The sequence below is a fragment of the Spermophilus citellus genome (assembly GCF_964194105.1).
Source record: "Spermophilus citellus genome assembly, chromosome: 7".
NCBI classification, from domain to species: Eukaryota; Metazoa; Chordata; class Mammalia; order Rodentia; family Sciuridae; genus Spermophilus; species Spermophilus citellus.
In genome coordinates, this window is record NC_138188.1 from 45,301,226 (window position 1) to 45,324,145 (window position 22,920).

The 22,920-nt window shown below is 39.0% G+C and overlaps 1 protein-coding gene across 1 annotated transcript in view; it reads left to right on the forward strand.

Annotated features, from left to right (window-relative positions):
• Positions 1-352: 352 nt before the first annotated feature.
• CPB1 (carboxypeptidase B1) overlaps positions 353-22,920 on the forward strand; it is a gene marked incomplete at both ends in the record, with an annotated part of 30,498 nt that continues 7,930 nt past the window's right edge. The window contains 9 exons of the mRNA XM_081301128.1: positions 353-423; positions 532-607; positions 7,015-7,139; positions 13,087-13,186; positions 13,271-13,372; positions 14,217-14,318; positions 16,908-17,018; positions 17,107-17,197; positions 17,874-18,076. Coding sequence (XP_081157254.1) covers positions 353-423; positions 532-607; positions 7,015-7,139; positions 13,087-13,186; positions 13,271-13,372; positions 14,217-14,318; positions 16,908-17,018; positions 17,107-17,197; positions 17,874-18,076 — 981 coding nt within the window. The remainder of the gene's footprint in view (positions 424-531; positions 608-7,014; positions 7,140-13,086; positions 13,187-13,270; positions 13,373-14,216; positions 14,319-16,907; positions 17,019-17,106; positions 17,198-17,873; positions 18,077-22,920) is intronic.

Consider the following 22,920-nt stretch of genomic DNA (forward strand, 5'->3'; position numbering starts at 1 on the left):
TGTACACATTTGTCAAGACGCATCAAACTTTATACTTAGATCTATAGAATTTACTTACACAATTCTCAATTTGAAAAAAAATAAAAACCACAACATAGATTTTATTTAAAATACATTTTGCACCAGACTACTCAAGGTCTAACTCCAAATTAGATAAATTTGGTCTGTTTCCACAGGTGTTGAGAGAGAGATCTTCTCAGACTTCACACAGCTTCCACGGCAGCAATGCCAGGAAAACCAGTAATCAAGATCTGATAGTGTTTATTTGCAATCTTGGAGGAGAGAGTAAAGAACACTCCGCGTATAAAGACAGGTGGCACTCTGAGTCACCCAACAGGCCTCGTCAGACACAATGTTGGTGTTCCTGGCTCTGGTGACCGTGGCCCTCGCCTCTGCTCATCCTCCTAGTGAGCACTTTGAAGGGTAGGTGAGCAATTCCTTAAAGAGCTAGTCTTCTTCCTTGTTAGTCCAAAAGTTTGGACACATTACCCAACTTTTAATTTCCTATTCTTCTCCTATCTCACCATTTAGTCATGAGGTATTCCGTGTTCAAGTTGAAGATGAAAATCACCTCGACGTAATCCGTGAGTTGGCCAGCAACTACCAGGTAAGCAACCATTATGTACATTAGGTTTGCTTCACACCTGCTTTAAAAACTGGTTGTACTGTGATTCCGTCAAAGGAGGAATGACAGGAAATATTAACTACAGCATTTCAGTAGCAAGAAATAAAACCTTGGAAAGCACATAATACCATGATACCTGATTTTCCTGCCTAATTTAGATAGCCACAAGCTCCATAGTATTATAAATCCATAAAGACTTTTCAAAGTGCTGACAGAGTGTGACAACTGGGTGAGCTGGAGCTGTCTCAAAGGTCACAGAACATCTAATGTACAGCCACTTCCCTTCTAAAGCAAGAAAGAAAAATGATCAACTTGGAAATGACTGAGGAACTGGGCTTGTGTCCAACTTCAAATTCATTTGCACAACTCACGTATCATCTGTTCTCTTTGATTTTCTTTCATTCCAAATCAAACAACTTGAGGTTTCATGACCTTGATTTTGGTCCTCTTAATGATATGATGTGAGGCGGGTGGGGAGGCAAGGGGGTAATTAGAAAACCATGAGTGGTTTCCTTACTTTTATTTTGCTTTCAAGCAACCAAAATCTCTCTGCTACTTTTTTTAAAAAATCACTGTTTATGGGGTGGAAACCAACATTTTTAATTGTGTCTGTAATGTGGCAGGAAGTTATCGCTAATCACAAATAGGTCCACTTGAACTGGTGCTGTTTCTTCACAAACATATTAGCAAGTCTCCTGGCTCCTAAATATCTATCTATCCACCTCGCTTTCATTTTCTAGCTTTGAAATTGTGAAGAAAGAAAAAGGTAGTGCATTTCACATCATCCAAGGTTTTTAACACTGAAAGAGAATAGAAAGTCACCAATTCCAATCTTCCACTCAAATCTGGAATTTCCTCCCAGGAAATGGCATCCCCGGTTGCTAGCCCTAATAAAACCTGCAGGGATAGTAGATATACTACTTTCTGGAATCATCCATTTGCCTTAAAAGTCAGCCTGTTTTCTCCCTCTTATTTGAAGGCTGCCTTTTCTAACTTTGGCCCATTAGACCTAGCTGAACCAAATATTGTGTTACTTCTAAGATTTATCTTTTCCAGGCCTCTCATCATTTCTCTTAGCACTAGTTTACAGACCCTTGATCATTCTGGTCACCTCTGGATATAGCTCAGTCTGTCTGGATTTCCTGTTAAAAAATGTGGCTCCCAGAATTGACAGTTGGCCTCCAGGTACAGTCTGATTAATACATGATACGGGACCATTGCCTGCCTCCATTTGTAAAGCAGACATTTATTAATGGGGTCTAAGACTTTTTTAGCATCTTGAGCCCTTATAGAACATTCTTAGCTTCTGTTAAACCTGTGTTCAATCAAAATCATTAGGTTATTTTTTCCTCAGATGAATCACCTTTCAACAAGCTATTCCTTCTTCTTTGCTTACCTAACTGACCTTTTTTTTTTTTAACCTAAATATGGGATTTTAGATTTATGCTGCTAAAATTTATCTTGATAGCCTGTTTTCAGCATGTTGAGATCTTTTTAAGAGTGAATTTGGTCAACAAGGAAATAATTCTTCCCCCTAACTTTGTGTTACCCTCAAGTTTGATAAGCATCCCTTTTTGACTTTGGTCACTGATAAATAAAAATATTAAGTAGATCAGGGGTAAGCACAGAAAAGAGACCTCCTGCATGGTTGTGCTTATTCAACTCATTAATCAGCATCTCTGATGTGTGAGACACAGTGGTCAGCCCTGAAAGTGATCCATCAGCCTGTTCTCCTTGGGTAAGTCTGCTCAACTGCCCTAAGTTAGAGGCATGTTTCCAGTTTGTCAAGAAGATTTCAGTGCAGACTTCATCAAATGATTGACAGATCAAGTATCAGTATTCTCCTGGCTAGGGGTCTCTTCCAACAGGAAGATGAAGTTAATTGCGTCTGACTCCCAGAAACCACAGCTTCCTTTTCTGTCCATCTGCTTCCAGTTTCCTCTGTGGCTCTGCCAGCACCCATGCCAGGCCCCAGGAGCTCCTGCTTCTGGGCTTTACCTGTTGATGAAATCCAGGACTGGGCCCCCATTACTCCCCAGGAAGCCCTTCAAACTCTTATTTCTTCCAATGTTGCTGAAAAAGTTCTGCAATCACATCTGTACCTTTTTTTTTTCTAGTTATCTAAAATTCAGCATTTTTATGATTTTTTTTAGATGTTGATGGACCTTTATTTTATTTATTTATTTTATGTGGTGCTGAGAATTGAACCCAGGGCCTCACATAGGCTAAACAAGTGCTCCAGCACTGAGCCTAACTCCAGCCCCTAAAATTCAACATTTTATGGTGGGCAGGAGCAGAGAATCGGGTCTCAAGCTGCTTTGTTCAATTCCTGACCCTACCACTGGGTATCTAAGCCTCAGACACCTCTTTGAGACTCAACTTCCCCATTGGCATAATGTTGATAATACTAATACCTTTGAGGGTTGCTGTGAGAGTTAGTTTAGGTAAAACACTTAGGAAAAACTTAAACAGGGAGAACTATGCACGTTTCATTGTTGCTAGCATTAGATCTGAGATTCTGCATACAATTTACATGCCGGTAGAATCACCCATCTCCTCATCTACCTTGGACCTCAATGCTCTCTTTCCAGAGAAATCAGTTCTGCTTAAATAGCATGTGAAAAATTTTTAACTTATCTTGGTGGTAATTTCCTCTCTCCGTAGAAGTATACAATACAAGGAACAGTGTTATTCCTTCTTAGAAAGGACAGAAGCCAAATAAGAGGCCCAGTTTCTCTCTTCAAACATTATGCCTTAGCTCTGAGAAGTAGGACATATGTTTCCTCTTCTTTTCTTTTCTTTTTTTTTTTTTAATGTCCAACATGATTAAAAAGGAGATTTTTTTTTTTTATTCTCTCTACCAATTGTGTGTGGTAGTGTATTCTGGGATGTGGCCTTCCTGATAAGATCATTACAAGGGCATCCAGTATTCGTATTCATCTTTGGCCAAGTGTCCTTCCTCCCAGCTTTTGAAAGTGCCCTTTAAAAGCTGAATGTATTGGAGAGATCTGGGCCAGGCTGCACTCTGCAGCCTCTCCTCTTTCATCTGCAATTGTATAGGAAGGATTTAATTTTACCCCCTTGCAATCAAGGTTATACTGGTCCCTTTATTGGAGACATTTGCCATAAAATGCATTTTATTTTCTCTAGCCTTTCTTGAAATCTGTTTTCCAAGTTTAAGGTACACTTTGCTCTATCTTGTATTGTCACAGTTCCCATGTCTCATTGTCGATGCTACAAGAGGAAGCTCCTCCCTCTGTCTGAAATTAGGCCTGGAATAGAAGTTGCTTCATTTTCTAACTAGAAAGGAAAATGGGAAAATGTCCTTAAGATAAATGAAGGGATCTATCAGATGCTCAACTCAGAGTCAAATGCAAGGTGGACAAATAAACGTGTGACAAACCAAGGATTCCAACACCAGTATTCATTCTTTTATATGCCAGTCATATTCTCAAACGATTTTAAGGTTCCATCTTGCTTTTGTGCTTGTTTTGTGAAACATTATAGAAAGGACTCGTTGGTTATTAGCCAGTTGGCTGATGTAGGTGGTATTCTTACCAGACTGTCACTCAAAGATATCCTTCCAACAAATCTTGTGTATGGTTCTCTGCCACACTTGTAATTTTGTAACTTCAGTTTTAAAACATCTGAACATATAACTCATTCCCCTGCATCTTGTATATTTCACCCTTTTCCATACTCAGGCATACATCTCATTCACAAGTTCTTGGAAGTTTCTGAAATACACACTACCTCTTTGTGTCATTACTCGAGTTTATCGTTAGGATCCACACTTGGTGCATTGGTAAATAGCTGGGCAGCTACTGTTTGCTGCTGACTTCCAGCTGTGTTCCTGGGAAGTACAAGGGACAATTTCCAGAAGACTATGTCACACCCACAGCACTCCACACTGATGGGTGTTGACAGATTTGCTGATCAAGTTTACCCATGTTGAAATGAAATTTTTAAGCAACCTGAGGCTGGGTCTCCAAGTTTTTGTCAAACATGTTTATAACATCCCCTATAAGAATCCCCCATTCTCAGAGGAGAATTTTAAAGATAACACTATATATTCATATGTAATGTTCCAATATTTGGCAGAACCCAGACCTATGGGCAAGAGCTTAGGAGGTTAGAGAAGAAAATTTTCAGTTTAGTATCAGAAAGAAACCCATACTCAAGGTCAAATTAAATCATCACCAAAAATATCATCAGGTATTTTTTGCTTTGAGTAAAAATGTAGACTCTAATAGAGGTTTTTTCCAGAATGGACCCGAAACAAAGATGTGTGGGGAAGGAGGCCATTTAGGAATGCAGAGAGCTCTGATACAAAATTAATAAATAAATAAAAGTGGGAAGTAATACAGTCAAAAAAGAGGGCAGCATTACTAAGCCAAGTACCACAGAGGACCCCCCCCCCAATCTTAATCCATAGGGACAGTTTAGGAAAAGGTACAAACTACATATTTCAAAGTGATTCCACCTGAGAGGTCAGGAGTTGGGGAACCTAAATTAAAAAATACTTTCCAAGGTCACTGGTTGAGCAGTTCTCCAGAAAAAGTTAGGTCCTCTGCAGCCCCTGCCTCCCCAGAGCTGATATTTGGCTTTTCCTAGTCCCAGGGGAAAGTGCCCTCAGGAACAGAGAAGTAGATCTTATAACTGGGGAGTCTGCTGAACACACTTAAAGGTCCCCACAATTACATGTAAGTGGACGATATCGGGTCGGCTACAGATGCTCAGAGGACTTTATGCGCTTTGCCAACGCTACACCTCTGTGCCTATCACAAAGTCACTCTCTCCTCTCCTGCCTCACCTTGAAATCACGGGCACCTACTGTCAGGAACGCCATCAGAGACAGCTTCCAAAAACAGCCTCCCTCTTCCCTGCACAATGCTGGCTAGGCAGCCCCGGCTTTCTGGGCTCTTGTCACACGGCACCCTTTGTCCTTCCTCCACTATCATCTAACCTCTCATCTTTAACCTGTCATCATTGACTCACTAGGCGGCATTCTGTAGCTCCTCCTTATCCAACCATCCATACTCTCTCTGTTCAACCCCTTTGTGATAACCTCACTATATTTTTATTCTGGAATCCCTCTTGATGGGACCTCACTCTCCTGCCTTCCATTGCCCTGACATTCTCTAAGACCCCAGCTCAGCACCCACCCGACTTCCACAGTATTTTGAAGATGAGCAGGGCAGGATATAGGTTACTGGGTTCCCGCCACTCATCCCCCAGTGTATCTGAAACTGAACCATCTGAACTCCTATTTCTACTGTCCAGTCTAAGTCTATCTCACTCCCTTCCAATTTTCCAAGCAATGGTCCTATATATCACCATCAATCTGATCACCAGCCTGAGACTAATTCACAAACATCTGAACAGGGATTGGGTGAGACAGAGAGACAAAGAAAGACCCAACATCAGGCTCACCTCAGGCTTCCAGGAGGCACAAGGAAGAAATAGGAAAACATGCACCTGTAATAGGTGGTATGCATTTCTAATACTTTTCCATGGAAAAAGGATATTGAAGCTACACATCCACAAACAAAAGCATTAGAGTCTTCAAATATGACAGGCTATTATTTTGTACTTAATTTTCTCTAAAGTTGCTCTCATGAAGACGGAGACCACATTTCATTTGCCACTAGTATATCCCTCATCTTGGGCATAGAGCCTAAAACATAATTGGTCCTCAGTAACAGCTGTCAAGTGACTGAATAAATGAAAATGTCAGTACATTCCTGGATCCCCAAGAATATTTTATTCTCAAGTATTTTGGTGCCAAGTTATTCAGTATGGAAGGACGCTGAGTTTCTCCCTAAGGTATTTCCCCAGGTCAGGGACACTCTTGTTTCCACAGATTACTGTGACTTCTACACAAGTAAGTCACAAGACAAACTTATAAAATAAGTCCATTGGAAAAAACAAAAGTAAAAAAAAAAGGAAAAGGAAAAGTTCAGCTTCTCTCCTTTTTTGGCGGGGGGATGGACAGTAAGTAGCTAATTTACTATCATTCGTTTAGAATATTTATCCATTGCCACTGTTCTGCCATCGTAATAAGCAAGTGCTCTAGAAAATCAATAAGTAGAAAAGAGCACATGTGGAATATTGCATTTACATAGTATTATGGGAAAAAATTGTATATTCTTGATGCTTGTTGATAATCAGTTAATGTTACGTATGTATGTATTTGTAAATGCTTTTGTCAATATCTAACTGCTTGGTCCCAACATTTGTTTACTCAAAGGAGTTTTTTTAAGGATCTTCACAGATAATTTTGATTTTACAAATAACTCATTGGAGATAAGCAACAGTGTGCCTTCTGATTATAACTCACCTTTTGAGTGGTAGAAGTCTAATATAATATACCTTGATTTTGTATTCAGATTGACTTCTGGAAACCAGATTCTGTCATACAAGTCCAAGCCCGCAGTACAGTTGACTTCTCTGTTAAAGCAGAAGATTGTGTCGCTGTGGAGGACCTTCTGAAGCAGAACAAGCTACAATATGAGTAAGTTTATGTTGTACATCTATTCAAATTCGCTCTCATGCATGCTTTCATCAGAGCCTTTGAAGAGCCCTGGGAAGGTAAAAATGAGACCAAGACCATGTCTTCCCCATGGCCCCACAGAGAGGCAGAGCCTAAGTTGGCCCTGTATTCTCAGTCTCAAGACTTCCATCCTGGTAGAGTTTATGTTTAGTTATTGCTCTAATGAAAATAGTATTGGCTAGTGAATCCCAGTTCTTCAGCCAGATTCTGCCCTGCTACTGCTTCACAAGAGTGCAGCCAAAACAAAGGACACTCAATTACCAGCAAGACACAGTTTTGTCCCCAAATCTCAAATATTCTTCCCATATGATCCCATCTATTATGAGCCCAAGGACTCCTTATGATCCTTTAGCTTAAGAACAAGACTGTCTGAGCAACACTCCTGTCCTCTTCTTCCCAAGATTCTACCATTCTCTCTGGAGGTAGGAGCAGGCATGGAGAAAGGACTCAAAGAAAGGAGAGTGGTTCTCCAGAGGCCTAGAGTAGACTTGGCTAAGCTGATTACTCTGTCTCCTCTCTCCAAATGCTGGTCCATCAAGGTCTTTCAAGTTTTCCTAAGAGAATATCAAGTGCCTCCATGTTTCAAATGCTAAAAAGTTTAGATGTGGCCCCATCTGCTTTAGGAGAGATAAAGATTTGAAAGGAGAAACTGCAGTCATATGACAGATACTAGGAAGGACAGAGAAATGGAATTTGAGAGGAATAGACCAAGTCTAGAATCCAAGAAGTGCTGTCCTACCAGAATGAGTCTTCAGCTGAGAACCAAAAGATGAGTAGGAGTGAGCCAAACCAAGACAAGGAAAACCAAACTCCAGGCAAAGAACAGACATTATGCTAAGTCTGAGAGGTAGAGAAAATATGGCAGCCAGGAGGCATTTGCAGGAGAGAGAGGGGAAAAAATAGGTCTTCAATGCAAAGCAGAGCAGAGCTCTTCTTCCAGGGTTGGAGCAAGAAGGAGCAAAGAAGTGTTCTCAAGCTCCAATTCTGAATACTCAAAACATTTACCCAACAATCACCAACCACATGCTCAAGTCTCCATTGTGTTTTAAGAAAAGATGACCTACATAATTTTAACATTAGAAATTTTCTGGGTTTTTTTTTCCACATTTTAAAAGCATCAAAGGAGTCAGGCCGGGTGGCACACACCTGTAATCCCAGCCGCTTGGGAGGCTGAGGCAAGAGGATCATGAGTTCAAAGCCAGCCTCAGCAAAAGTGAGGCACTAAGCAGCTCAGTGAGATCCTGCCTCTAAATACAAAATAGGGCTCGGATGTGGCTCAAGGGTGGAGTTTAATCCCCAGTACCAAAGGGGAAAAAAAGCATCAAAGAAGACTATCAGTACTAGTACAAGTGTCAGAATTGTCACATATAAAGTCTGTACCAACATCAGAATTGGTGGGGCCTATTGCAACAAATAAATGTTTTAGAAAAACAACAGCCTAGATTCTAATCCTGACTCTGTAACTCCCTGGCTGTGAGATGTTGGGGAATTTGTCTGCCCCTTCTGAGTTTCAGTTCCCTTATTCATGAAATGAAGACAAAATGCTACTATCAAAGGTCTGTTGTAAATTGGAATCAAACAATATGTAAATAAAGTGCAACTAGTATCCCAACTATCATTCCTGAGTATGCTGTTAGGGCTCGCTTACTGTGATGCACAGAGAGAAAATAGATTACCCTTTTTTAAGGGTCAACAAAAACTGTTATGTCTAACCCCATTATCATGCTTCATATCACTTAGCTATCTGCTTCTGCCTGAGGGAAGTGTCAAAATGTGACCTTAAAAACTGACTGTCGTCTTAAACAAAATATAACCTAGTAAATTTCAAAATGTGATTAAGATTCATGTTCCTGGCATTTTGCTCTTGCTATTATCTAGGAAGGACTTCTGAAAGCCTAGCCTTTAGGGGCCTCGATAACATTCAAAAGGATAAATTTTTAAGGCTCCTTTAAGAAAAACAAAGGAAGAGCAGCAACCATATACTAATACTAGCCATCTGCATACTGTCCCACTTCTACTCATATCTCAAAATAATGAAAGGGTTTCCAATCCCCTCTCCATCTGCATTTACTGTACCAAGTAGAAAATTCACTTGCTTTTTTTATGGTAAACTTTCTGAGCCTTGTGGATAAATATGGTCTCATCTAGAACATAGGGTGTTCCCTGAGGGCTAAGATCTTGTTAATTTTTGCTTCTCTGTTCACTGCTGAACACATTTGTAGCATATAATTTTCTAAATATTAAATAATAATAAGTCCCTAGAAATCCTGGAGAAGTACTCCAGCAATATCCTTGCCGGGGCCATGAGCAGTCCCCATGCACCCTATTATTACCTCATATGGTAACTAATTTGTATTTAGATGGTTTCCTGCTGGCACAAATTTGCATTTGTGTTTATACATATCAGGAACTGTCCACTGCACAAGTTTCACAAAACAGCTCTTTGGATTTTTTTGGTAGTTCCAACTCTCTTCACCAAGACTCATACAACTTGAGAGTTTTAGTAAGATCCTGAATTATCTTTGGAAAATATTTAAAATGTGTACAAAAGAAAGACAACTGGTTTTAATGGCCACGTTGCATCCTGAGATATAGGAAAACTAGAAAATAGTGTAAATCTCCAACTTATGGTTTGAAGTTGTGGATGGACAACCTCTGCAGAATTCCTTCCTACAAATTGCAAAGTCATCTTGGCCCTATTTAATCCAGAGAAAGACTGTTATAACTGACAATAGCATCATTCTTCTGCAATACTTCAGAGTCACACAGGAAAGTGTCTCCAGATAGTGATGAGTGCATAGCAGTGTTTTCAGTAGTAATGGGTGCATAGTCCAAGAACTGAACAAATGCTCCATTTTCTGGAATCTGAAAAGGAGATAAAATTGAGTCATCTCTCTTTCTCAGACATTCTGTTCTTTGCTTTGTTGGAAACCACAGTTTTCTAATTTGCTTGCAAGTTTTAAAAATACAAAAAAAGGAAAAGAAGTTGAATGGCGCTATAAAAGGAACATATAAAAGTATAAAACACTGTATATCTTCTGGATTTTTGGAGCTGTAATGTGGTCCCTATTATATTAAGAGGCATTGTTTTAATCTTCTGCAATAGTAGCTCATTATTTAGTAATAATATTTTGTAATATAGCTAAAGTAGTGCTTCGTCCTAAATCCAATAAAAATCAAATAATCATAAGTCTGGAAAGGATCATTTGAGGTCAATCCCCTGCATTCGGGCTAAAGTCAACACCATATTTCAGTCTCATTCTGATGCTCTCTCACAAGTTACTACACAACACTCCACTCTTGGGTATCATCTTAAATTTAACGAGCTGGGTTTTTTAATGCTTCTTTGTCCTGGTTATTGATGAAAATGTTTAATATTTAACACAATAATAACTCTCAAGGAATGTCTCTTCTTAGTACCAAAAACAACACTAGCCCCTGCATGGTCACTGATTCTTCTAAATAATTTGAACTTGAGGTTGGGTGCAGGTGAAAGGGAAGCTATATGCTCTGGGAGTTTTGCTGCCCCTCCACCCAGAGATAGCTCAGGACAGCGTGGTTATGGCCTTAGATGCCAAAGTCTCAAGGCTGTAGAATGCTGGAAGCGATTAACCCATGAGATCTTTCCTCTGCACACCCACAAAGAAGCCATGTGGCCCGGCTTGATATTTCACTTGCTCTTTCAGTGGGAAATCGTGTTAAAGTAAAAGATAAATACATCATTTATCATTTACCATTTTCTCTCCACCCCACTCTCTTCAGAAGTTCATCCTTGTTAGCTAGCAGTATTTGTTCTTTCAAATTGATGATATTGGAATACCATAGTTTTCTTAAAGGCTTCTGCCATTTTGTTTTTAATTTTTGTTTAATTTCTGTTTTGCTTATTTTGTTGTTTTTAGTTTTTTGTTTTTCTTGAAAACTATTTTCCTAAACTACCTCTACCCTAGACTTTACTTTCCTCCATGTTAGTGTTTATGGATGTGGTAACTGGGGAAAAATTTTTTTTTCACATACCTGAAAAACATCTATGTAAATGAACAAAGCCTATGGATTTGAGTGAAGCCTTGCATTTTAGAATTGAAAAATACATTGAATATCCATCAATCCAATGCCCCAATTCTAAAATTTATGAAATTAAGGCCCAGAAATTAAATGACTTTTCTAAAGTGAGTTGATGGGTTGGGCCACACAGCAACATTGATGTTTTTATTTCCAATTCAGGATTCCTCCCACTTCCACCCTATTCCCTAAAAATCTGATTTCATATTCAGTATAATTATGGCACTTACTGTCATCATAATTCCTAACTATAGCAGGCAGAATAATAATCCCTTCAAAAAGTCTACATCCTAATCCCCACTATGTCTAAACGTGTTACTTTGCATGGCAAAGGGGAATTGAGATATTAGTTGGCTTAAGGATCCTAACCAGCTGACTTAAAATAGGAAGTCTACCCTGGATTGTCTAGACAGGTGCACTGCAATCCATCAAGTTCTTTAAAGTAGAGGTAGAAGTCAGAAGATTGGATATGAGAAGGACTTGGTTTACTGTTGCTAGCTTGAAGTTGGAAGAGGAAGAACCAGCCACAAAATGTAGGTGACCTCCAGGACCAGCAAGGGGCTCAGAGAGATCCGACTCTCCCTCAGAACCTTCTGGAAGGAACACATCCCTCGTGGACACCTTGTTTTCAGCCCAGCGAGTCCTGTGTTGGGCTTCTAACCTATAGCACTGTAAAACTGCAAATTCACGTTGCTTTCACCTACTAACTTTAAGTGGCCACCGAAAATCAAGACACAAACTATGGATGGCTGTTCAACGGGAAAAAAAAAATCTCTTTCCACAGAATAAATTTTAAGATCTTCTGCTTTTCATTTTCTTAATACCTTAAGAGAGTGAAATCCTTGGGACAGAATTTATCATTTGCTAGGAAGCAAATACCATTCAGTGTTGATTTATTGTATTTTCCATGAACAGACACAAGTTCATATTCAAGTTCCCCAAATGAAGGAGCAATCAGGAGGAAGGTTCAGAGGATGTCCCTGATAAACTCTGTCAGAATGCCCTTGGAGGCGACCGCAGGAAAGGCAGACTTTTGATGTGTGGTTGTAATTCTCCATGTGGCAGATAAAACCATTTCAAGGCTCCACTGTGGATAATAGAAGTTCCTGCAAAATGGCCTCTGTCTGTAATGTTCACAGTGCTGTGACCAAGGACTTTAATGCTTATAAAACTGTGTCCCTTCCAAATACCCTGTCCCCTCAAGGTGGCAAAGGGAAATGAAGACACCCACGCCCACACCTTCAGGCAGGCCACTTTTAAGAGCACTTTAACTGAACTGTGCATTCATAGGAAGAGGAGGGCCTCAGGTATCCTGTCCTCAATGTTCATGTTACCCGATTACGGAACTATTATTTGATTACTTTACGCCAGCCAAACAGGCAAATAGAAACTAGTTCTTTAAGCCCAGACCTCTTAACCCAATAAATCTTTAGCTTCAGGCCACTAAGATATTTTTCTTGAAACCTGGAGATGGCTCTGGATGAGACACTGTCCCCATTTACGTGGGACTGAGTAGGTTTCTGGGAGCTGAGACTTCACTGATAAAATCAGGAAAAGTCCCAAGGAAGAAAGATCATAGATGGGACATATTGTCGTGTGCCCAAACCCTTGCCCAGAACATGCAAGATCCCAGGGGAAACCATTTCTGAGCTTAAGGTCTAAAGGACACCAAATATGTATAAAGCTTGGACTGAGGAAGAGCCTGTCCTGCCAACACCCTCAGATGGCCTTCTCAAAGGCTAACAATTTGTGAATCTGTTGGGGATGCACAGGACCATCCCCTAAAGCAGTGGCTATGTCTGGGGTTTCCTGTGTGTTTACCTAGGGGCACCTTTCTGGTTTGTTACAGGGTATTGATAAGCAACCTGAGAAATGAGATGGAGGCCCAGTTTGATAGCTGGAGCCGGGCCGCTGGACACAGTTACACCAAGTACAACGACTGGGAAACGGTATGAGGTACACGTGGTTTTCACATTGCTTTGGCAATTGAACCAACAATGTCCTGTTAATCCACAAATGATTCCCTTTGGTAGATAGAGGCTTGGACTCAACAAGTTGCCAATGAGAACCCAAATCTCGTCTCCCGCAGCGTCATTGGAACCACCTTTGAAGGACGCCCCATATACATCCTCAAGGTAATTATTTTTAACCATGAGCTTGCTGGTCTGAGGGCTTTAAATCAGTGAGTTCTAATGCATTAACATCTGTTTCCCAGACGTGTTATCCCAAACACTGTTATAACTTTTCCTGCCTATATCCCCCCAGGGAGTCGAACAGATTCCCTGGCTTCCTTTATCATATGTGGATTTTTAAATCATTATTTTGATTTATTCAAAAAGAAAATGCAATAAAATAAGAGAAGTCCTATAAATTTAACCACATTCCTGTAAGCAATGTAAATGATCATCCACCTTGATGAAATCCTTCTCTCCCAGCTGTTGTTTGCAAATCCATTTGCTAAAGAGCTTCATAAACTTCACGTTTATCAGACAACATTACAAAGCACACCGACAATTTGTCTCTGTCATCCTCTAATGCCATTTTTGTCATGTAATTCTAATGAAGGAAATAAAAAGACGAGAAATAGTGGAGAGAAGGGAAAATTCTTACGAGATTAGCAACAACTGTGATTACCTCTAATTACTCATCCAGTTGTCTTGGTCATGTCACCTAGTAATAGTGGCTGAAAATAACCTCCACGTGAGGACCATTAAGCAGGGTAATCAGGCATCTTTGGAAAATATGAGCTTGTCAAGCTTAATAAAAATAATAAACAGCCACGTAAGCTCTCAGCTCAAACATTGTGAGTGTCTAGAGGCAAGCGCATACTGTGCTGGTATTGTGTTTTAATTTAATCATAGGATATATCACACGTTGTCAGGTTTCACCTGTTGAATCTGAAACACCAGTGGATGGTGAAGGTTAACCCCTGAATGCCAGAGTGTCAATCACAGCTTCCTTCTTGCGTTCTGTTGCCAGGTTGGCAAAACCAAACCAAATAAGCCCGCCATCTTCATGGACTGTGGTTTCCACGCCAGAGAGTGGATTTCTCCTGCATTCTGCCAGTGGTTTGTGAGAGAGGTCAGTCTGTGCAATGATTTTTGGCAAATGGTGGAAGAAAGTATTTTTTATTCCAGTTAATTCCTTATAACCTCACTAGAATAAGAGAATGACACAGGACCAAAAAATCCAGAATTCCAAGTTCCTGTTTTTCAGAATTGGTGTCAAATTTTATCAAGAGATCATTGTAAGGTGGAATTTCTAAGCAGTTAGAGAATTGGATTTATCTGCATTTCACTTATCTGAACTTTTTCCTCACCCACCTTGGGTGAGCATGCTAACTGCTAGTATAGTGAACTGGTCATTTAAAAGTTAATGGTTGTGGATTAGCTACCAATTGGAACATGATCTCCTGATAACTTAAAAACTCAAGTTTTTAAATATCCCTGAGTGCTACTAGCATAACAAATGACTTAATAAATAATTAATTATATGTTATAAAATCATCTTTAGAATACCACCTGAATAATCATTTCAGGTAAATCCACAGAGGGACACAAAAGTGAGTGGGTAAAAGTTTAAGGAGAAATAAGATATTTGCAGGATCACAAAATATCTTCCTCCTCAAAATGTATCAATTACAAAGGAAAACTTGGAATAGAAAAACCTAGCAGAGGGCTAGGGTTGTAGCTTAGTGGTAGAGCACTTGCCTAGTATGAGTGAGGCACTGGGTTCGAACTTCAGCACCACATAAAAATAAATAAAGGTATTGTGTCCATCTACAACTAATATTTTTTTAACCAAGTTGTGAAGGTGAACATCACCAGAGATAAATCAGATATATTGACGCCATGTGCCCCTGATCTTGTACACTAAAGGGAGATGTCACCCTTGTGACACTCCTCCCCTGACACGTGGAGCTAATCACAAAATCAATTAAAAAAAAAGATAATGTAAACAATGAGACACACTCAAACTGAGAGACATTCTGCAAAATAACCTGATAAGTGCTCTTAAACAGGGTCAATGAAAAACAAGGGAAAACTGAACTATCACAGATCAGAAAAGACGAGGAGAAAAGGACAAGCAAAGCCAAGGTGGGATCTTAGAAGGACCCAGAACAGAAAAAGGACATGAGTGGAAAACCGTGAAATCTGAACAAAGCCTATATCTAACTTCTAATATTGTGCCCAGGTTCATTCCTTCACTTTGATAACTGTACCACAGTGATATAAGGTCATAACATTAGGGAGATCTGGGAGAAGGGTCTATAAGAACTCCTCATATTATTTTTTTGCAAGTCCTTTGTAAATCTTAAAGCTTACATTGAAGTGCTTTAAAATACAAGAATATGGTTATGTACAATGTAATTTACTTTGTGTGAAGCCCTTCTGTATTTACTTGCCATAGTCTTGATTTCTAGACCTGTTATAGGTCCAGTTAGCATGACCTGCCTTCACTGGGCAGCTTACCTCGGCCCTTTAGAAGGAGAAAGTCAGATTTTTATCATCATTGTGTAGACCATTCAAAGAACATGGCTCTACAGCCTCTCCAACCTAAAAAGCACACACTTTATCATATGTTAGTGTAAGGAGTATATGTGTAAAGAATCACAAAAAGTATGTAAAAACTGTTCACATAGAGAAGCCTTGTGCATTCTCAAGTTATGTAAACAAGCCGAGGAGAATGTTGAATTTAACTTTACCATGATGGTAGAGCCAAAGACCTGCAATGAAAGAGAACAAATTAAATGGGCACAGTGTCCTTCGTTCCTAGTTAAGTGTTTACTTAACAGGGACAACCAGTCCCTTAAAGGGATTCCCTTCTCAAGAAACAGGATGAAGGGGCTGGGGCTGGGGCTCAGCAGTGGAGCGCTTGCCTAGCACGGGCAAGGCCCTGGGTTCAATCCTCAGCACCATATAAAAATAAATAAGTAAAATAAAGGTACTATGCCCAACTACAACTAAAAAAAATAAATAAATATTAAAAAAAAAAAACAGGATGAAGCAGAGATGTCTATACTCAGGAAGAGCTTCCCCAAACCCATCAGTGGATTAAGGAAACACATTCTCATTCTTCTTCCATGTTGGACACTCCCTCTAGTAATATCATCCAGGAAAGTTTTTATAAACTCTAAAAAAATAGGTAAATATCTAGGTGATGTCATTAGGAACATGAATAACCACCCATAGACCCTCCTTACATACCAGGACTAGGTCTTATGCTCATACCCTAGTAAATTCGATAAAAAGTGATTGCAGTTTTTACCGCAAAGGAAGCAAGTGTGTGTGTGTGTGTTCTTTAAAGTCTTTAATTTGTAGTTCCATGTACAATAAATTTGGAATGCCCTGAAGGAAAAAAGTCTTTAATTTTTATTAAATTTATGTTCATCTCTAAAGGAAAAAGTTAAAATAAAAAAACAATAATTCCCTGAGTTACATATGAATGCAACAGAAGTATGCTAAAAGCAGAGAAGAATTAAAAACAATAATTTAAAAAAGAAAACCAGTGATCATTTGCCAATGGCTTTCTAAATATTAACTTTGCCTACCCCAATAGGGGACACAGTTCCATTACCAAAGTCAACCTTCACCCTGTCTATGGAAATTTAGCAGCATGGTGCCCTTCTATCCCCATCCCATGAAACTCTGCTTTGTAAATCACACACAGGCAGTTCGCACCTATGGACAAGAGATCCACATGACAGAGCTTCTCGATGAATTGGACTTTTACGTCCTGCCTGTGGTCAATATTGATGGCTATGTCTACACCTGGACCAAGGTACATGAACCCACACTGAGCGGGACTGATGTAATGAAAACCAACTGCTTTCTGTGACCCTTGTCCTAACCACACAATCCACTTTCAGAACCGAATGTGGAGAAAGACCCGCTCAACTCAGGCTGGAACTTCCTGTGTGGGCATAGACCCCAACAGAAATTTTGCTGCTGGTTGGTGTGGTAAGTACCTGACTGGCCATATAGCACTCATAGGTTGAAACCTTGAGAGAAAAAAAAAATGACATAAGAAAACATGATAGTGTCCCAAAACAAGAAAAACTATAAATTTTTATATTTTAGAGTTTTCACTTTCTGAAAGCACACATAATAAGTAGTTTATTAATTCATTTGACAAATATGTATCGGGCACTGGGTTGGGTTCTCAAATGTGTTAGATGCTGAAGACATAGGACTGAACAAATCAGAGAGAATCCTACTACTGTTTGTACACTAGAGAGTCTAGTCTAGTGAGTGTCTAGATACAGCCATTAAGTTAATAATTATTTAAATAACATTGTGTTGTGATCATAGTAATGTAGAATTTTGATAGATATTAGTTTGTACCCTGCTTGTTAATTTTCTTACTATACAGGATACATTCTTGATTTCATATGCAAATTTTTTTATCCTGCGAGCTTAAAACCATACTGTGTTAATCTTGTCAGTAAATATGTACATACTTTATAACACATGCATATAGTAGAGAATTGTTCAGCAGAGTCACGTGAAAACAATGTACATTGAGCTTCCTAATGTGAAAGTTTAAAGCATTAAAATATCCCCCAGGTAGCTCACCGTAGGTAGATCATTTCAGAAGGCCACCATCGGCCATTAACAACAACACATGTTCTCCCAGAGGTGGGAGCGTCTAAAAACCCCTGTTCTGATACTTACTGTGGACCTGCACCCGAGTCTGAGAAGGAGACCAAGGCCCTGGCTGATTTCATCCGCAACAACCTCTCTTCCATCAAGGCATACCTGACAATCCACTCGTACTCCCAGATGCTGCTCTATCCCTACTCCTACACCTACAATCTGCCGAAGAACAATGTGGAGTTGGTAAGTCAACTCAGCAGTGCCTGGGAAATTTCACTCTTAAGACCGGTTTTCATTTTATTCCTGGGGGAAAAATATATATATATATATATAAATTTTTCATATATGTGTGTGTGTGTGTGTGTGTGTGTGTGTGTGTGTGTGTATGAACAATTTCTAGAAGTTTCTTTATTGGTTTTTGGTAGCAGAAGTACAGAAAACTTACTATAGATTTATAGGGAGTTTAGAATCAACTGCATAAATTGACTTAAAAATTTTGCAATCAGGAACAGTCGCCTTTGTATCGTTTATTCGCTAATCTTCAAAATGACCATAGTTCCATTTCCTCTGGCTGCTTCACAATATCGACTCAAATAATGATTGCAGATGTATCTGGGATTGTCACTGGAGTTCCTTAGTCACATACATAGTATTTGTCAGAGTTGGTTTTGTTGAGTTGCCTTGAGCTGGGTTGACACAGAGCGTGGCAGATGTCATTAGAAATTTGTCACATTTGGTTGAGATCAGGTTTAGTCATGAGATCCTGAAACTGCTTATTTCACAGTTCAATTGGGTGAGATTGAGAAGTCAGTCAGTCAATCAATGGACGAATGATATGAATGAGTCTTTCTAGATTTAGGAGACAATGCAAAGAAATTTAAGTATCCCTCACTCAAAACAAAAGCAACCTTGTTGGAAAATCAAGATACAAGCACAGGGGCTGGGGCTGTCGCTCAGAGGCAGAGCACTTGCCTAGTATGTATGAGGCACTGGGATCGGTCCTTAGCACCACGTAAAAATGAAATAAATAAAATAAAGGCAAGCTATCCATCTACAACTACAAAAAAATTTTTTAAAGATATAATCACAGGAGCACTTAGATATTATGAGTTTTATAACATTCACACTAATAAATATCATACATAGATGCATACATTTTTTTAAAAAGCAGATTTGATCCCTTCGAACAATATTTTTTTTTAATTTATGAAACATCTGGTTGCCAGAAGTTCAGATTAACAATCTAAAAGAGCAAGCATAAGATTTAAAGCATTTGAATTACACCAGAAATTTTTTTTAAAAGTACTCCATCTAGAAAATGACACAGATATTTGGCTTACATAAATGCTTAATCTAGAAGGCCCAGTAACTTTAAGAACTGGAAATTCTTGTTTTGCACTTTCAGATTCAGTCTTTCAGAGACCAAATAAAAAACGTAATGTTGTAAATATGTCATGAAAAAGAGCAAAACAGAAAAACAAACCACTCTCCCAGAAAACTGATGGCTAATAGTTGGAAGGATTCTTTAAAAAAAAAAAAATCTTCAAAATGTTTCTCATTTTCCCTATCTGGAGCCAAAAAATAAAAGAAAACATTATTAGTTAGAACCATTAAATATTCATTTTTCCAGTTATGCCCTATCTGTACATGTTCCCAGTGGGAGTTCATGGTCCTGTGGCCCCAGAGATGGGTGTGGTCAGCTCCTGGTTTCTGTCCTAGATTTCTGGCCACCAAAAAGAAGGAGGTTGCTTAATTCCTGTGAATATATTTAAATTGTCCTATATCCTAAGAGAAAACAAAGTTGTCATGACTAAATACTAATGAATTAAGAAGTGAATTGGGAAAACGCAAATTATAAAACACACAAAGTGTTTCAATAGTGAATATGTCTAGCTTGCTCAGTATCTATTAGTTCTAGATGTAAATACCTCAAAGTCTAACACTAAGCAAAACGTTTAAAGTGTTCATAGAAATTGAACTGCTTCCACAAGGTTCAATACTTTTTTTTATTTGGGGAATGAATTAATCCTTCATAGTGAGGAGATAACTTTGCATCGACTACTGCACATGATAATAACCCAGTATTTGGATTATTGAAAAGTCTCCAAACTGTTGTTTAAAAAGGAATCAAGTACTCTTGCTTTTGTTTGTTTATTTGTTGTAATCTTGTGAATAAAGCTTGCTACTTCCTATGGGAACTTTATCCAGGAAAATACCCAGGGTTCAGAGACTCAGAATTTAATTGGCGCATTCACATGGGCCCAGGAAGTGAGAAAATGCACCAGTAGATTGTGAGCCACGAATGTTCTCCCAAAAATCAGTCTTTCCCTTAAAATTAGTGAAAAGCAGATAGTAGCAAAAGAGATACTACTTAAAATTCTGTTTCCAAAAATTGTTTTTAAACTCTAATTAATGAAGAAGTGAAATTATCAGAATTCTATTCTCAAAAGGAGCACAAGTCATTAAATAATTTTATCATGAATGAATATTTCAGTATTCACAAAACTAATAAATTCAAGGAAAAGCACATGTCCCTTTTTACCTTTTCCAGGATATTAAAAAGGTGACTAAAGTGTAAAACTCATCTAGATTTATATCACACATTGATTTAAAAGATTCTTTAATGTCCAATATTTTTTCTGAGGTGAAACTTTGGCCTACTATCTTAAGACAAATATTTATATGCCACTAGGCCAGGAAAGCCTGGGCAAAAGCTATTTGATTATTACATTCATTTAGCCTTTGAATTTAGTTTGACAGCTCAAAGAAACTTTGATCTTTGGAGAGATAAAAATTCTTTCCATTTTTTTTTTCTTATTTTGTGAAATTCCAATTCGCTTACTTCTAAAGCACGTTTTTCTAGAACAAGCTTAAACTATAGTGTAATTACAAACGTATGCATAGCAAAGGAGAATTTGAATCTCTCCCCTGCAAAAAAGTATATTGGCATTTTCACAGTTTTTATTTGTAATGAGGATTTCAAGGGGAAAAAAAGTGGTCTTGATCTAGAAGGATGAATTTTCCATTCAAATCTGATGTCTCCATATTAATTCTTAGTTAGAGAAACATGACTGCTACAGAAAGTAGTGAAAGATAAATAAAACGATCTCCTGGCATAATGCCACATTAGAGAGCTAGGAATTTTCTTGAAGGGCTAGAGTGAGGATTTTGTCTCATACATAGTTTGACCTAGTCATTGATGTGTATATGATAAGATCATATTTGTAGGGAAAAAAAATCCCTCCAAGATGAATAAGACTCTAAACTCAAGGAAATTATTTTATACTTATATTAGTATTTTTACCCAAAATTAAAGCATGCTATAAGCAGCAATCCTTTGACATCAGAATAATGATAAAGACTTTTGTGGCTTCCTTTCAGAAAGATCTTTCTTGGAACTTGCCTGGTAATTGCTTATAATATGAGAAAATTTTCAGAGGGAAGAAGAGTAGTGATGGGCATACAGAAGACCAAGGAAGTAAAAGAGCAGAAATGATCACACGGACCCTAGGAGGTGGCCAGAAACACAAGTGTTTCTTGTGTTTCTTTCTCTGTTTCCCAGAGCAGTAGGAAGTGCAGGAATATTTTGAGTATCTCACACACACGATGCTTTTCATTTCACAAAATGCCCTTCCAGATTATTTAAAGACTGATGTGCACTGAGTTTCCAGTGGCTTCCCGAGCACAACCTGTGTTCCCCAGTGTGGATTCCTTCAATATCGTTGACCACTATCTTCAAGGGAAGTTTTAAGTCTCAGAAAAAAAGAAATATTTACATTTTCAAAACTCTAAAGAATAACAAAATAGTGAATCATGTGATTTCTTAATTGTCAGAGGAACTAAAAACTGAAAGACGTAGAGGACAAGACTCCCAAAACTGGGCGGTACAGCAGCACTTACTGGGTATGAGGACGTTTCCCCCAACACCCCAGGTGCCTACATGACACTGTTAACAATGATAATCGTCATCATCATGCCATCACCCAGGAAACTAACTGACGGAGAGGACAGCAGAGTGCAGCCCAGGGCACGAGTCTTACCCGACCTCCCTCACAGGAAAGCTAGGAAGTCATGGCTGGAAAATTGTAGAAATTCTCTAGTTCTGTTTCTCATTTTCCCACTGAAGCAAGGAAGCCATAGCTAAGCTGACCCCAGCAGGGGAGTCCAGAGTTACTGGCTCCTGAAAAATGTTCTGTGCTGCCTGTTTATACACACACACACACACACACACACACACACACACACACACACGCATTCATGTGGCCACATTCAATGGTAGTATCCATGTAACTGATTTGCAGAACTTTTATCAGGAAAAAAAGTCTTTAATCCCACAAAAAGCACCTAATTACCTCTGCCCCTGGACATCGCTAAAGATTTACCCCTGTTATCTCACATGACTGATTTATCAGGGCCCAGTGCTTATGATTCTGGCCCTTTTGTGTGTGTGTGTGTGGGGGGGTGTGCCGGGGATTGAACCCAGACCCCTGTACATGCATGTGAGGCAAGCACTCAACCAACTGAGCTATATCCCCAGCCCTAGCCCATTCTCTGGATGAGTATGTATATTCACGAACCAAGAGAAAGATAATAGTAACCAGAAAAAATATGCCAGTCTTTCTGAAAAATTACTAAACATAACCAAACATTGAAATCCACTTCTAAAGTGGCACCTTCCAGTCCACTGGCACATCACTTGCCACCTCTTAAAGCTATAGTTAATAACCCACCAAGATAGAGCCCACTGCTCCACCCAAGCATGTGGACAAAGTGAAAGGTCATAATTAGGATAAACATACAAATCCAGAGGGAAGAAATTTTGCAATTAGGAGGTGGAAAACTGTTGTCACCATGCTCCTACCTAACAACTAGAGTCACAAGGTCGCAGTCCTACTATTACAGGCTAATGGGGCCTGAAGCACAAAATTTTTTCAGAATTTCTAATCTTGCAAAAAGTTTCAAATGAAATAGCAGGATATCATTGGTCAAAGAAACCAGTTGCTGCTGTACCATTATACACTTTTAAGGTCACTCCTTGGCCTGATAAAATTCTCCTACTAATCCTGGTCAGGACATGGTTTATCAGG